Source organism: Erythrolamprus reginae, chromosome 8 (assembly GCF_031021105.1).
Source record: "Erythrolamprus reginae isolate rEryReg1 chromosome 8, rEryReg1.hap1, whole genome shotgun sequence".
Taxonomy (NCBI): Eukaryota; Metazoa; Chordata; class Lepidosauria; order Squamata; family Dipsadidae; genus Erythrolamprus; species Erythrolamprus reginae.
This window is the reverse complement of record NC_091957.1, coordinates 7,015,791-7,032,865: the sequence shown is the minus strand read 5'-3', so window position 1 is coordinate 7,032,865 and position 17,075 is coordinate 7,015,791. Positions and strand designations below refer to the sequence as shown.

The window sequence follows — 17,075 nt, the reverse complement described above, 5'->3', positions numbered from 1 at the left end:
GCCCTCATTGAAGCCTGGGACCATGAAAAAACTGACAAACCAGAAGTCTGGGGGGGGAAATGGACTTCCTATTTACCCGTTGCGCTGTTTTCTTCCTGAAGCCCTGGAGTGTGAAAAACAATACAACAGAAGTCCATTTTCCAAATTTCCTGTTTGCCCATTGAGCTGGGTTTTTTTGCACTCTAGGGCTTTAGGTAGCATCCCTGAATCCTCCAGAGGGCGAAACGGCCTTCCCCAAAGGCAAAAATCAGCTGGCTAGCACCCACATGCGTGCTGGAGCTGGCATGGGGCAACACCTTACATGCCTTCTAAAACGGATCCGTGCGCCACCTGTGACACGCGTGCTATAGGTTCGCCATCACGGGTTTAAGGTCTTCTGCTCAAGTAGGGGACTAGGCTGGAAGACCTCCAAGTTTGCCTCCCAAACCTGTCCTTCTGTTCGGATGCTGTACGCAACCTGGATAGCCCATCCTCTTAACGCAAAACCCACCTTGTCGGATGGAGTGATGAGATACACAGCCTCCAAGCTGGGCAGCGGTTCTCGGCGCTTATTAATATCTTCTACAACTGGACACAGCCACACCCAACGGGGACAAGCAGAGATTGCAAGAAAGAAAGAGCAGAAGTAAATCAGAACGAAGGTTGGGCGTTTTGAAGGACCCTCGGCTTTGATTCAAATCCGGAGATCAATTCTGTTGGATAGTTATCTCCCAATCCCCAGCACGCTTTCCTTTCTTAGCTTCCTGGACAGGCAGGGGGTTCCTGGTCTTCGCCACCATTGGTGCGCTCTTGGAGACTGGCATGGGCGCATGTGAACATCAGCACGAGATTCCACTTCTGAACATGCGCTGCAAGGCAAATCTTGCACGAGGAGGTTCACGTGCATGAGATTTCACCGATTTACAGCGATTTCCTAGCTTTCGCGCATGCCCAGAAGCAAAAAACCACCGAAAATCAGCGAAATCCCATGCATGAGAGCATCGTCGCATGAGATTTTGCTTGTGGCGCATGTGCAGAAGCTAAATCTCACGAGGGTGTGCGTGTTGGACACACACCGCTGCGTACGCATTGTGATTTTCAGTACTACACTATAATGTGGCCCGTACTGGGTGCAACCCACTACTGGAGGCAAAAGGATCTTTACCAGGGGTGAAATGATGAAATGAAGAAATGGAGAAACTGTGGAACAGATGGTATGAATGGATCAAAAACAAATAGAAAAGATAAAATATAAAGTCTGAGTGTATAGAAAAATAACGAACACACAGTGTGACAGTAAAATAAGGCGAAGGTAGCAATTATAAAAATGGTGAATTCTTTACGGTAATATGATAATTAAATTCTCTCTTTTTTCCATCTCTTTGATCTATAACAAACAAATGCATAAGAACGTGAAGATATACGATGTTGAAAATACTGTAAAAAGATGTACAATTATACAATGTAATGGACACAGGAAATGTACAAGATATATTTGGTTTTCTTTTTAATGTTTTAAACTTTTTTTTCAAAAATTAATAAATAAACTTGGGTGGGGTGGGGGGGAAGAAATTTATTTATTCATTTATTGATTGATTGATTAGATTTGTATGCCGCCCCTCTCCAAAGACTCGGGGCGGCTAACAACAATAAAAAAGACAATGTAAACAAATCTAATATTAAAAATAATCTAAAAAACCCCAATTTAAAAAACCAATCATACAAACAATCATACCATGTATAAATTCTATAAGCCTAGGGGGAAGGGAAAACTTTCAATTCCCCCATGTCTGACGACAGAGGTGGGTTTTAAGGAGCTTGCGAAAGGCGAGGAGGGTGGGGGCAACTGATATCTGGGGGGAAGCTGGTTCCAGAGGGTCGGGGCCGCCACAGAGAAGGCTCTTTTCCTGGGTCCCGCCAAACGACATTGTTTAGTCGACGGGACCCGGAGAAGGCCAACTCTGTGGGACCTAACCGGTCGCTGGGATTCGTTCAGCACAAATGTTACCGGTTCGGCCCGGTTTGGAGAACTGGTGTCGGTGGCAGCGCACCTGCCCGGATGTCACCATTTTCTTTTCTTTTTAACCCTCTGCCTGTGCGCAAAGCCTTCTGTGCATGCGCAGAGGGCATAAAAGGCTGTGGGAAGGTAAGTAGCTTTCACTGCTGAACCTTTGAGGATTTCGGAAGAGGCAAGGAGGAGGCAGGGCATCTGAACATTCAGCCTGAGAAGTCGATGCTAAAGAAACGTTGCAGTGTGTGCAAAAAGAAGCACAGGTTTGGGTCCAAATGTGTGTGGTGTGAACACAACTCCAGAGTCTTACTTACTCGTTATCCCCTCCGTCATGATATCGGTCATTTTGCAGCAGGAGGATAGCATTCGCATGCTCAGCTGATCCACCACCAGCACCTGGGGAAGACATGGAGAAGAGAGAGGTCACCGAGTCCGAATTGGCTCTAGGCATTTAAACCTACCTGAGAGAGGACCCTCTGGCCCATTAAAATGGCTCAGAAAAATAAGGGGAGCCCTACGGATCCAGAGGAAGATAATGGGAGGAGGAGGAAGCGGTGGTGGTGGGTGCTTGTTGCTCATGAAGTTGTTTCCTTACTAAACTAGGGAACGATGCTAGAAGGGAGTGAGGTTTGCAAAGAGGAGGAGGAGGAAGAGAAGGAAAAAGAGGAGGAGGAGGAGGTAGAGGAGGAGGTAGAGAAGGAAGGAGGAGGAGGAGGAGAAGGAGGAGGTAGAGAAGGACGATGAGGACGAGGTGGTGGAGGGGGACGAAGAGGACAAGGAGGAGGAGGTGGTAAAAAAAGTAGTTGTTATCTACTCATGGTTGACTTGAGGTCGGTAAAATTAGGACCCAGATTGTTGGTGCCAAGAGGCTCACTCTACATGGTTTGGCAAGGGGAATCTAAAAAGCATTGTGAAGCTGTATATAAGTCCTACTGCTATTGTCTGTCTGTCTGTCTGCCTATCTGTCTGTCTATCACCTATCACCCATCATCTACATCATCTATCTCATCTATAAGAGCCATAGTGGCACAGTGGTCAGAATGCAGTATTTCTGCTCTTTCTGCTCCCAGGAGTTCGATCCTGACCTGCTCAAGATTGACTCATCCTTCCATCCTTCCGAGGTCAGTATAAGGAGGACCCAGATTGTTGGGGGAAAGAGGCTGACTCTCTGTAAACCGCTTAGAGCACTGTAAAGTGGTATATAAGTCTAAATTCTGTTGCTATGTTCCTTGCTTCCTCAAGGTTGACTCAGCCTTCCATCCCCCAAGGTGGATAAAATGAGGACCCAGATTGTTGGAGGCAAGAGGCTGACTCTGTAAACTAATTAGAGAGAGCTGTAAAAGCACTGTGAAGCGGTATATAAGTCTAAATTCTATTGCTATCTTCCTTCCTTCCTTCCTTCCTTCCTTCCTTCCTTCCTTCCTTCCTTCCTTCTCCAAGGTTGATTCAGACTTCCATCCTTCCAAGGTGGATAAAATGAGGACCCAGATTGTTGGGGGCTGTCAAGCACTGTGAAATGGTATATAAGTCTAAATGCTAAATGCTATTGAGTGAAGGTTACCTTGGTGTATGCGATTGAATGTTGTGTAAACTCAGAAAATAGACTAAATCAGAAACCAGGTCAAATGGACAGTGGGCATCAAACAGTTTAGGATGAAAAGGCAAATTGATTTGTTTTGAACTCACCTTCCATTCTCCCTTCTTTTTGACTTTCTTTATGACGTCAGCCATAATCTCTGCCAAAATAAAAATTTAAAAAGGGGAATTAGGGAAAGAATTAATCCACGATGAGTAGGCATCAGCCCCATTGTAGAAGCAATTTAGAAACATAGAAACATAGAAGACTGACGGCAGAAAAAGACCTCATGGTCCATCTAGTCTGCCCTTATACTATTTCCTGTATTTTATCTTAGGATGGATATATGTTTATCCCAGACATGTTTAAACTCAGCGACTGTGGATTTACCAACCACGTCTGCTGGAAGTTTGTTCCAAGCATCTACTACTCTTTCAGTAAAAGTTAACCATAATGTTGACTTCAGCTAAAGTAAACTTGCTTCAAGTTTGATCACCTATGTAACTGGGCTGCCATTTGCATTACCTGGACCATGCAAACAGCTTCATCACAATTCACAACCCTTTTAGCTCGGACCATCAAACTGGGCATTGCTAAAATTCAGTTTCCCAATTAGAAGGTCCGTATCATTGCACTGTTAAATGTTTAATTTCTTTTTTGGTTGACAACATGGGGAAATGTTGTTGTTGTGGTTTTTTTAAAAAAAAAAAAAAGACTCTGTTTCTTGGCACGCAGAAACAGAAAGAGGAAGAAGATACAGCAGGCGTTTCCTGATGTGACAACACATCGTGAACTTTCAGTTTGTGTCTTCACAGCTTGGAAAAACGAATACTAGAGATTCCAGAGAGCAAGGCCTACTACACACGACACTCAGCCCTACATTGCCAGTTTATTGTTCCTTGGTTAAAAGGAAGAGTTGCTGCACTTCAGATTAAGACCAGGCGGGGGCTCCACTTATCTATCCGCTATGGGTATGCTCTCCCAGGGTGTTGTGGGCATGTACGTGCCCGCCAGCATGAGATCTGGCTCATTGCAGTGGGCAAAATCTCATGCTCGGAAGTTCTTGCACGTGAGATTTCACCTATTTTGGGCGATTTCTTTGCTTCCACACCTGCGCAGAAGCAAAAAACCCAACGAAAACCAGCAAAATCTCACGCACGACAGAGTCCTAATGCAAGATTTTGATTGCTGTGTTTTCAAGCCGCGCACATGGAGTCATAAGTGGGAGGAAATGGGTGATAGGAACGATGAGAAGACTAATAGTCTTCTAATATCTCCGGGACCGCCTTCTGCCGCACGAACCCCAGCGACCGGTCAGGTCCCACAGAGTTGGCCTTCTCCGGATCCCGTCGACGAAACAGTGTAGTCTGGTGGGACCCAGGGGAAGAGCCTTCTCTGTGGCGGCCCCGACCCTCTGGAATCAACTCCCCCCTGAGATCAGGACTGCCCCCACCCTCCTTACCTTCCGCAAACTCCTCAAAACTCACCTCTGTCATCAGGCATGGGGGAAATTGATTCCCCTGGGCCGGTTCCGCTTTATATATGGTCTGTATGAGATGTATGGTTGTTTTTATATTAAGGGTTTTAAATTGTTTTAAATGTTGGATTTGTATTGTTCTTGTTGTGAGCCACTCCGAGTCCTCGGAGAGGGGCGGCATACAAATCTAATTAATAATAATAATAATAATAATAATAATAATAATAATAATAATAGTAGTAGTAGTACTAGTAGTAGTCATAGTAATGCAGCTCTAGTGAATAGTTTGATAGTGGTGAGGAAATTATTTGTTTAGCAGAGTGATGGCATTCGAGGAAAAAAAAACCTGTCCTTGTGTCTAGTTGTTTTGGTGTGCGGTATGCAGTGCACAGACTATTTACACAGGTCTACAAAAATATTTTTTGTAATCATCCCAGTTCACTTTGTACTTTTCTGTACTTTTTTTGTTCTGGTTTGTTCTGGTTTCTGTACTTTTGGGGGGGGTTCTGGTTTCTGTATTTTTTTTGTTCTGGTTTCAAAAATGTATATCGTTTTTTTCTGTAGAAGGCGTAGTTTCCATGGAGCAGCAACAATTATTATAAGGTGTAGGAAATATACTGGCGACATTAAGAAAACAGTAATTACCACATACATTGAAAATGTAGAAATAACGTAAGAACAAAAATACTTCTATATCAGAAACTTTACGCGATACAGCAAAACTAAGCATATTTTTGGAACCGGTACATCAAACTCCATAAAACAGACATATTATCTTTGCTGATGATTTTGTGTGTGTGTGTGTGTGTGTGTTGACTTGTGTTATAGGGTCTTCTGCTTAAACAACGGTTTGGTTGGACTAGCCAAATCTGGCCAAAACATCAGCCTCTCTCAGCTGCATTGCAGCAAAACTGCTGTATCCTTTTTATTTTTTATTTTTTGCCCTTTGATTTAACAAGGGCCAATTTTAGAATAAACAGAGGGGAGAAAAGGGGAGTTTGAGGTGGTTCACAGGGGCCCGCGTTCCTGGAATTCAGAAGAGGGGACCATCTCGACAAAAATTCAGAAAATGCTTCCCCAATGTAAACAGCTTTTGTAGTCCTGATGGACAGCACGGCTTGACCAATCTCACTTCCCCACATGCAAAATGCCACAGATGGCAGCAGTTTGACTTGTGCAACATAGGGAATTTGACATTTTTTTTTCAATTTTTTTTTAAAAAAAATTCTCCACAATAAAAACATGCTTACAACATCATGCAGTATATCTTCAATACAGCTTAAACATATATAGTCTTAAGTAAATTTTAATTTTTAAAAAAATCTATATATCCATTCTATGATGGGTGAACAGTGCAGTCAGGCGGTAGGGAAAGCAAGTAGGATGCTTGGCTGCATAGCTAGAGGTATAACAAGCAGGAAGAGGGAAATTATGATCCCGCTATATATAGTGCTAGTGAGGCCACATTTGAAATACTGTGTTCAGTTCTGGAGACCTCACCTACAAAAAGATATTGACAAAATCGAACAGGTCCAAAGACGGGCTACAAGAATGGTGGAAGGTCTTAAGCATAAAACGTATCAGGAAAGACTTAATGAACTCAATCTGTACAGTCTGGAGGACAGAAGGAAAAGGTGGGACATTATTGAAACATTTAAATATGTTAAAAAGGGTTAAATTTAATAGGAAAGTGAACACAAGAACAAGGGGACACAATCTGAAGTTAGTTGGGGGAAAGATCAAAAGCAACATGAGAAAATATTATTTGACTGAAAGAGTAGTAGATCCTTGGAACAAACTTCCAGCAGATATGGTAGATCATGAGACCTTTTTCTGCCATCAGTCTTCTATGTTTCTATTATAGCTGTTGGTATATATTATTGCTTATCCCTTGTTACCTCCTTTTCTAATTTCGTCATCCAGATAAACCAATCGTCTTCTAAATAAATTTACCGCTGATGTTCCCTCGTGTGCTTAATAATATACTGCTCACTTAAACAACACAAGACTACTCCAAGTAAATCAAAATTCTCTGAAATCAAACTGTCCACTTAGGAAGCGACATTGATTGACAATCAATTTCAAAGATTGTCAGCACATTCAACTTTGTACAGAACAAAGTATTCAATGAGAATATTTCATTCATTCGGATCTAGGATGTGTTCTTTGAGTGTTCCCTTTACTTTTTTGAGCAGTGCCTCCTTCTCATCCTTATTTATTTTCCTAACAACTAAAAATCCTTATCCAATAATAAATCCACATTTACTTATATTTAATATTATCAAATTATAATTTCTTTTTGTATAAATTCTATTTCATAGTATATCTAGTAGGGAGCAGAGGCTGAATATTATTCCATACATTTTCATTCATGATTTATCTTCCTCTTGGTGGTACAATTTGGACAGGCCTCACTGAAGCCTGGGATGGTGAAAAAATGACCAAATGGGCAAACCGGACGTTCAGAAAAATGGACTTCCGGTTTGCCTGTTGTGCTGTTTTTCGCATTCCAGAGCCTTCAGGGAAACTTTCTGGAGCCCCCAAGGGAGAAAAACAGCACAACGGATAAATAGGAAGTTCGTTTTTCCAAACTTCCGGTTTGCCCATTGGGCAATATTTTGTATTCTGGGACTTCAGAGAAGTGACATTTCAGTGTCTGAAACGATACACAGTCTCCTGCTTAAGTGGGGGGTTGGACTAGAAAACCTCTAAGGTCCTTTCCCGCTCTATGATTCTATGATATGTGCTGAGAAACCAACTTGTTTTGCCTACGAGTCTTAGATGGGAGATGGGAGACCACATCAACTACCTAAATATATATGATAACCTGCAAAAAAAGGAGTGCTTTACATCAATTCAATTCAATTCAATTTATTAGATTTGTATGCCACCCCTCTCCGAAGACTCGGGGCGGCTCACAACAACAATAAAAAACAGTATAACAATGGAACAAATCTAATAATAAAATTACATTAAAACCCCCCCAACAATTTAAAAACCATACAACACATACATACCAAACATAAAATATAAGAAAGCCTGGGGGAGATGTCTTAATTCCCCCATGCCTGGCGATATAGGTGGGTCTTGAGTAACTTGCGAAAGACAAGGAGGGTGGGGGCCGTTCTAATCTCTGGGGGGAGTTGATTCCAGAGGGCTGGGGCCGCCAGAGAGAAGGCTCTTCCCTTGGGGCCCGCCAAACGACATCATGTGCTAATTCAATTTTTTTAAAATTTGCAGACATTGAAGGAGCTATCCTTTTTTAAAAAAACACCTTATTTTCAATACATATTCCTTGGGCACCAAGCTCAAACATTAGAGAAAGTGGGGAAAACTCCACAATTTAATTTTCAATTGATTATTTGCCAGGTTCAAAATTCAGCGTGGAGTTCAAAGAAGGAAGGAGAGCCACCTCGATGGGGTCACAACTCTCCAATATTTGCAATGGGAACAGGTGGCAATTAGTTGGTCACTGAATCTGACCCACACCTTGGCCAATAAGAACACCATGAATCAAAGAGACACCCTTCCGCCTTGTGCTGGACTACAGAATCCATGCTTGCTGGGGATGATGGGACCGGGAATCCCAGCAGAGGTCACATCTGTAGCCAAACCGGAGCAAACGCACAAGAGTGGGTTTTGCAGCCAGGTATGCAACACCTAGGACTTGCAAAAGGCAAAAACAGAAACAACACATACTTGTCCCTCCATAAAAAGACACAATATAATATCCTTTAATGGATACTGCAAAAATCCTATGCTTTATTTATGTTATTTTTTTCCAAATTACAGCCAGAAAACTCAATGCTATCCGCTTCTGGGCTATCCTGAAAAATCTGCCAAAGACTCAGAAACTTGCTGAGAATTGCTTTGTAATTCTTTTCGTATCTGGTTCTCAATCTGGTGGCTTTCACCTTTCCATCCCTCTGCAGTCATAAGTGTGAAAAATGATCTTGTCCTTTTTAGTGACTGTGCTGAACTGTCACTAAATCAACTGTTCTAAGTCAAGGATTACCTACATTTTTAAAAGAAGCATTTGCCTCCAAGTTCAACACAAGATTTATCATCTACAGGGTGCAACATTTTTGGGAGGTATATAAACAGCCTCCTAAGATTCATTCGGGGTAACTCTTTGCTGTGATAAACAAGTAAATTGGGTGGGGGGAGAGAAGATGCTCCAGGACAACTGCTAAGAAACAATCTTTAGCTAATGTCTGGGGGGGAAAGCAGAGTTTACATCTATGCATCTTACACTGTCTCTTTAAACAAATTCCCATCCTACATTCTGCTGAGAAAAAGATCTGATTAAAACTTGCAGCCACTGAACCGGTCAAACGCTTTCTCAGAACCATGCTAGATTGGATCATGTTTTGATCTGATCCTTGCAGCGTTGCCTTACTGAGCTGGGAAACATCATCAGTGCTAGATCAGAGAGGTGTTTGCAAAGAGGAGGAGGGGGAGGAGGAGGAGAAATAGAAGGAGAAGGAAAAGGAAGAAGAATATGGGTATCTTGTTGCTCTCTAAGCTTGGTTGTCTTCTTGAAGATGTTTCATTACCCAACTAGATAGCATCACTGGTATTAGATGGGAGTGGGTTTGTCAAGAGGAGGAGGAGGAGAGGTCTGTGGCATTCTTGATGCTGTCTGAGCTTGGCTGTTTTCTTGCAGCTGTTTTATTACCCAACTAGGTAGCATCATCATTGATGCTGAGAGGAGGTGGGGGACTGTGAGTTCTTTGGGGCACTCTGATCCTGCTTGTTTTCTTGCAGACATTTCATTATCCAACTAGGTAACAACATTAGTGCCATTCCTCAGTGCCTAGCTTATCATCAGGACTAGTATTGATGTTACTTGGGGGGATAATGAAACATCTGCAAGAAAGATATCAGCTCAGAGAGAATCAAGGACCCCATAGAATTTTATTTCTTCCCTCATTTACAGAAGTCTCTTTTCAGTAAGGTGGTGATCAATGCAAACTCCCAAGCAATTCCACATTTTTATTGTTGCTGCTGCTGTTGTGATCATATTATTATTATTATTATTATTATTATTATTATTATTATTATTATTATTATTATTATTCCAACTCCACCATACACAGCTCCTGCAGCAGAATGTGGGAGGGAGATCTGTCTGGGTGACTGGCGATCTGATTGTTCATAAGGATGTTCTTTCTGCGCCAACTCAGGAAGCTCAAACTGCCCAAGGAGCTGCTGATTCAGTTCTACAGAAGAATTATTGAGTGTCATCTGCACCTCTATAACAGTCTGGTTCGGTTCTACAACCCACAGACTTCAGAGGAGAATCAGAACTGCAGAAAAAAAACAATTGCTGCCAACCTGCCTTCTATTGAGGACCTGTATACTGCACGAGTCAAAAAGATGGCTGTGAAAATATTTATTGACCCATCACACCCAGGACACAAATTGTTTCAACTCCTACCCTCAAAACGTCGTTATAGAGCACTGCACACCAAGACAACTAGACACAAGAACAGATTTTTCCTGAACGCCATCACTCTGGTAAACAAATAATTCTCTCAACACTGCCAAACTATTTACTAAGTCTACACTACTATTTCTACTAGTTTTTTCTCATCATTCCTATCACCCATCTCCTCCCACTTATTACATCTCCTGTAACTTGTTGCTTGTATCCTTAAGATATTAGACATCAGACATTAATATTGTTTCCTGATTGCTTATTTGTACCCTATGAAAATCATTAAGTGTTGTGCCTCAAGATTCTTGACAAATGTATCTTTTCTTTTATGCACACTGAGAGCATCTGCACCAAAGACAAATTCCTTGTGTGTCCAATCACACTTGGCCAATAAAGAATTCTATTCTATTGTCTATTCCTATTCTATTCTATTCTAAATTCTTATTTTATCCTATCCTATCCTATTCCTTATTCTATCCTTTCCCTTATTCTATTCTATTCTATTCTTTCTCTTATTCTATTCTATCCCTTATTTTATTCCTTATTCTATTCTATTCTATCCCCTATTCTATTCTATGCTCTTCTATTCTATGCTCTTATATGCTCTGCTTAGATCTTCAAAAACATACAAAAACCACCTAAGAATGACAAAGACGCTGAGTAAGACTCCAAAATTATGACGCGGTGGCAGGAATGAAGCTACGAATCCACCAGGATGTTTTCTATTCTAGACAGCCATCCCCAAACCCCCACCCCCCAGGTCCCACCTCCAAATCTCTGCTAAGCCTCTCCACTGCATCCCAGTTCGAGCTCAACCTGCTCCGACTGCAGCATGAAACTCAGCTGACAACACAACAGGAGACGCTTCTGGGTGGAAGGAGAAGCCAATGATCTCCCCTACAGGATTTGGCTCCTCCTAATCTGCTAGAGAGGGTCAACTCCGGCAGATGCACGAATACAGACACATCACATCGTACAAGGCAGTTATGCAGGATGTATCCTGGTCAATCCTCTTAAGATAAAAGAATAGCTTAGCAGTAATTGCTGAAGACAGTTCCCGGGGGTTTTAAGCAACCCAAACTAGAACATCCCATTTAAAAGGTTGGTACCTCTGCATAACCTCAGAACGATATTGGACCCAAATGCAAAACACACAATTTTTTTGGCTAGTGCTGTTGCTATTTATTTATGTTTAAAAAAAAAAAAAACATGTCAGCATTCTGACTTTACAGTGGGAAATGGGATTTCCCGCACCATCCTTCCAATGCAGTGACCAAAATCCCAGAATTAAATGGGAGCAATAAACAACATTTACAGACCATGTGCAAAAGGCCCCCTTGTTTTCTTTCTTTTTTTAAAAAAATTGAGAGCCACCTTATGCAGGGGATTTTTTTTAATGGGGGGTGGGTGGAGGGCAAAATGAAGGAGGAGGGGGCACATCCAGACTCTGCAAACATACATACATACATACATACATACATACATACATACATACATACATACATACATAAATCCATACATATGCTGGAATAGACAGGAGAAAAAGACAGGAAATAATTTTGCATCCTTGCTACCTCTTCCTTCCTTAAACCGCCAAATTGTTTGGCAGGGTTTATTTATTTATTTTGTCCAATACACAATGAGGGTTTTAGTGGGTATATATATATATATACACACACATAGTAAAATACATGATGAAGGTTATAGAGGAGATACTCATAGTAAAATATATCTATGAAAGAATAGAAAAGAAGATATAGTAATAGAACATATCAATGAAAGAATAGAAGAAGAGATATAGGAATAGATGAAAGGTATAGGAGATATAGGAGAGCAATAGGACAGGGGACAGAAAGCACTCTAGTGCACTTCCAATCAATTTTACCAGATTTTTATTTACTTCCTTGTTGTACTGTGGACTGAAAATGTGACAGGCCCAGAGAGAAATACAGAAAGAAATCCAAGCATCTTTTAAAATAAAAAACAACACCAAAAAACCCCCTCATCAGCCAGATGGATCTTGCCCACCGTGCCTCATTTGGCAAACTATTTCAGCCTCCAGCGATGCCTCTCTCGTTCTCCTAAGCCTGAGAAATTTGGGGCTGCACCGTTAGAAAATGTCTCACCCTTGTTATATATGCCTCCCTGAAGGATAAATCTACACGGCGTTTTAAAATGCACCCAGCCTAAGCCATGGATCATTCTACTCAACTTGTCTGCTCCCCTCTTTTAAAAAGAACAGGGAAGACAAGGTAGGGGGAGAGAAAAGCCAAATATATTAACCCATCATCTCTTTCCCCCATTGCAGGAAAAATTAAATCACATTTTTTAGAAAGAGCAGCAGGATTCAGCTTCACAGGAAAAAGCCTAGCTTAGCTGGACTCTGCTATCCCTCTCCCTCTTCCTCTCTCCACCTTTTTTTTTCATTTTTTTTTGCACTGTCAATGGCTACAAGCCCAGCCCTCCCTCTTCCTCCCACCCTCTCTCTCCTGAGCAATATTCGCCCACCCAAGCCCACCCACTCTCCTGAGCAACCTTTTTCCTCCCACCCAGCCTCCCTCCTACGCTTTCTCTTTCCATCTTTCTCCCCAGCGGAAAACTGCCTTGCAAATCTACTTGCCCTTATTAAATTACATTATTTATATTATTTATATTATTTATATTATTTATATTATTTATATTATTTATATTATTTATATTATTTATATTATTTATATTATTTATATTATTTATATTATTTATATTATTTATATTATTTATATTATTTATATTATTTATATTATTTATATTGATGGATGGATGGATAGATAGGGAGGACAGGGGAAAGAAGGAAGGAGAGGGAGGGATAAAGAGGATGGAAGAGGGGAGAGAGAGGAAGGAAGGAGGGAAGGAAGGAAGGAAAGGAAGAATGAAGGAAGGAAGGAGACAGGAGAGAGAAAGATGAGATAGAAATAAATACATACATAATGTATAAATAGATGATGGAGATAGGTAGGTAGGTAGGTAGAGATAATTAGATGATAGATAGATAGATAGATAGATAGATAGGGAGGACAGAAGGAAGGAAGAGAAGGAGGGATAAAGAGGAAGGGAGGGAGGGGGAGAGGGAGGGAGGAGAGAGAAAGAAGAGATAGAAAGATAGATAGAAAGATAGATAGATAGATAGATAGATAGATAGATAGATAGATAGATAGATAGATAGATAGATAGATAGATAGATATCAAGGACCTCAGGAAGAAACCAAACCAAAAGGCTTCAAAAACCCTTTGGATCAGCTCACTCGGCGGGGAAGGAGGGCGAGTAGCAAACCCTCACCCATTCCCACCCCCACCCCCACCGCCAGGTCTTTGAAATCCCCAGATCGCTGCCACAAATCCCCAGCGATCTGAAATCGCTTCCCCCCTCTACCCCTCCTCTCCATCTCCTCCATCTTCCCAAAAGGAGAAACGGGTTCCCACGCATCCCCTTCCACCGGTTCGCGCAATCCGAAGAGAGACGGAAAGGGGGGGTTGGGTTTAAAATGAAATAAAATCAAGGCCAAACCAAAGGATACTTAAAAAAAAAAAACCCCGGATTTTCTTACTTTCTCCCACCACGGCTTTCAAGCCAGCGGGTGCCATGACGCTTTCTGGCGGTGGCGATGCTGATGGCTCTTCTCTATTTTGGGTTGGTGGGGTTTGCGGAGAGAGAAGGGAACCTCTCCTTTTTCTCTCTCTCTTCCCCCCTCCTCTCTTTCTCTCCTTTCTCTCTCTCTCTCTCCTTCCTTCCTTTTCTTTCTTCTCTCTTCCCCTCCGGCTTGGCTGGAAAGGAGAACGCGGAGAAGAGGAGGAGGAGGAGGAAGGGTAGAAAATCCTTCGCGCACCAGACGGGCAGCTGGCTCAGCTGACTGCTGCTTCGCCCTCCCCTCTTCTCTCCTCCCGCACCCTCCCTCCCTTCCTCCCCACCGAGGGCAGAGATGGGAAGGCGGTCCAGGCAGGGCGTGGCCGGATTGTGATGCTGATGCAGAGGAAAAAATCGGTGGTGCCTCCGCGCGCGTCACGGCCTGGAGGGCCAATCGGAGCGCGCCTGAGCGCAGCATCCGCTGCGGATGGGCCCGCGCGGCTGGGGAAGGGCGGGGGGGGGGGTGAGAGATGCAAGGTGGGGAGGGAGGGAGGGGGCCAACCCCGACTTCCCCTTTAAGGCCCTGGTTTGCTGAGTGAGCTACCGTGGCATGGGGTTGGGCCAGGCACATAAACCTCCCCTCCACAAGCTGCAAGACAGGGGTGGGTGGGTCTCCGACTTATGACAGCCCGTTTAGTAACTATTCAAAGTGAGGGGCAAAAAGGGACTTACTACGTGTTTGTTATATTACTGGTTTGTAGTATTATGGAAAAGTCGAAAGTTGAGGTTAGGTGTTCATGCTTTATCCTATGGATGGAGTAGCACTCTCCCTCCTACCCTCCCCCCTCCCTCCCTCCCTCCCTCTGGTATAAGTTCTGCTTGAGCAGGCGGCTGGACTAGAAGATCTCCAAGGTCCCTTCCAGTTTCTATCCTATTCCTATTCTATAATATTATTCCACTTTCTATGCTAAGCTATGCCAGTCTTCCATTCCACATTCTATTCTATTCTATTCTATTCTATTCTTCATTCCAAATTATTCTGTTCTGTACTATACTGTTCTGTTCTATTCTTTTCTTCCTTCCAATATTATTCTGTTCTGTTCTATTCTATTCTTCATTCCCAAATTATTCTATTCTATTCTATACTATACTGTTCAGTTCTATTCTTTTCCTTGCATTATTATTCTATTCTGTTCTGTTCTGTTCTATTCTATCCTATTCTTATTCTATTCTTCATTCCAGTATTCTTCTCTTTTCTTCTCTATTCTATTATTCCACTTGCTATGCTATGCTATTCTTCCATTCCATATTCTATTCAATTCGATTCAATTCTATTCTTCATTCCAATATTACATTCTGTTCTATTCTATACTATTCTATACTATACTATACTGTTCTGTTCTATTCTATTCTTCCTTCCAATATTATTCTATTCTATTCTCTATTCTATTCTGTTATTCCACTTGCTATGCTATGCTTTTCTTCCATTCCACATTCTATTCTATTCTTCATTCCAATATTATTCTACTATACTGTTCTGTTCTATTCTATCTTCATTCCAATATTATTCTGTTCTATTCTATACTATTCTATTCTATTCTTTACTATACTGCTCTGTTCTATTCTATTCTTCCTTCCAATATTATTCTATTCTCTATTCTATTGTATTCTATTTTATTATTCCACTTGCTATGCTATGCTATTCTTCCATTCCACATTCTCTTCTATTCTTCATTCCAATATTATTCTACTATACTGTTCTGTTCTATTCTATCTTCATTCCAATATTATTCTATTCTAGTCTCTTCTATTATTCCACTTTATGCTATGCTATGCAGGGGGTTGGACTAGGTGATCTGCAAGGTCAGAGGAGTGGAATCCTCTGAATCAGAGGAGTGGAATACTCTTCTCATGAAATACCTCTGGACCCGCTCAGTTGTGTTAAAGTCCGATATACAGTGTGGATTCCAGGCAGATGAGCTATATTCGAGAATTGGTCTAGGAAAGGTTTTGTATACCCTAGTTTGCAGTCAAATATTATCGGAGAAGAAGCTTCGCAAGGTTAGGTTAACCGCCTTTGTCAAGATTCCAGGTAGCATCCAAACTAAGTCAAAGTGCTCCTCAAAGTTCCAATTTATTGCCGGAGCCATCCTGGCACCTACACTGGGAAACCCGAAGCTGAGTTTCCCACCCAGTTGAAAGTTAGCATCCCTTTCCCCCTACAGACAAACTTGTCACGTTGCCCACTCCGATTGTGCCAGCGTGGCCAGTCCTCCTTCCGCTTCTGCCCAGGTGGGTGGGCATAGGATGGCCTTGAACCATTCGAAAGAATGCTTTGCAGCTGTTCCTTCATGAAAATCACCCCTCTTAAGTTCCCATAAACATCAGGCCTCTTATATATAGTGTGGCAAACTGTAATTTATCACTAATTTCTGCATCTGCTTGACAGCCTTTGGGGCAATGCTGTTACACTGAGCTCTGGCACTTAGATTGTTCAAGAAGAGTAAAAAAAGGTCCTTGATAGAGCGAGGATCGTCTGTGAGGTTGTCTATGAGATCTATGAGGTCCAAACAAAGTAGACCCACAATTGAGCCCCAAATTTATACAATGCATTGACTTACATTTCCAACAATCGCTTTTCAGGTTTGGGTAAATTTTTGCTAGCCTTGCCGGGGCATAGTGCCACCAGTAAAACATCTTATATTGATTCTCTCTGTATGGAACCGATATTGTTAATTTGTAATTGACTTTCCAGATCTTTTCCCATTCTTCTAGTTCAGTGGTTCTCAACCTGGGGATTAGGACCCCTTTGGGGGTTGAATGACCATTTCATGGGGGTCGCCTGAGACCCTGGGAAAAGACAGATTTCTCTTGGTACTAGGAACTAAAACTTCTATTCTGGCATCTTGGAACATATTTTTACAATCCGATCAATCAGGCATTTACATTGGGGGCATCGCTCTGACCGTCCTGCCAATCAGCTCAAAGCTC

General features: G+C 42.1%; 1 protein-coding gene across 2 annotated transcripts in view; it reads right to left on the bottom strand.

Annotated features, from left to right (window-relative positions):
- Positions 1-14,417, bottom strand: part of LOC139170999 (syntaxin-binding protein 1) — a 49,052-nt gene extending 34,635 nt beyond the window's left edge. Inside the window, exons 1-4 of one of the 2 annotated variants that reach the window (XM_070758716.1) lie at positions 14,068-14,417; positions 3,677-3,726; positions 2,305-2,386; positions 491-567 (exon numbers count right to left, since the gene is read on the bottom strand). In XM_070758716.1, the coding sequence (XP_070614817.1) occupies positions 491-567; positions 2,305-2,386; positions 3,677-3,726; positions 14,068-14,104 (246 nt within the window). In that variant the 5' untranslated portion in view covers positions 14,105-14,417. The remainder of the gene's footprint in view (positions 1-490; positions 568-2,304; positions 2,387-3,676; positions 3,727-14,067) is intronic. The other variant, XM_070758717.1, reaches the window with a different exon arrangement.
- Between the last annotated feature and the right edge of the window lie 2,658 nt (positions 14,418-17,075).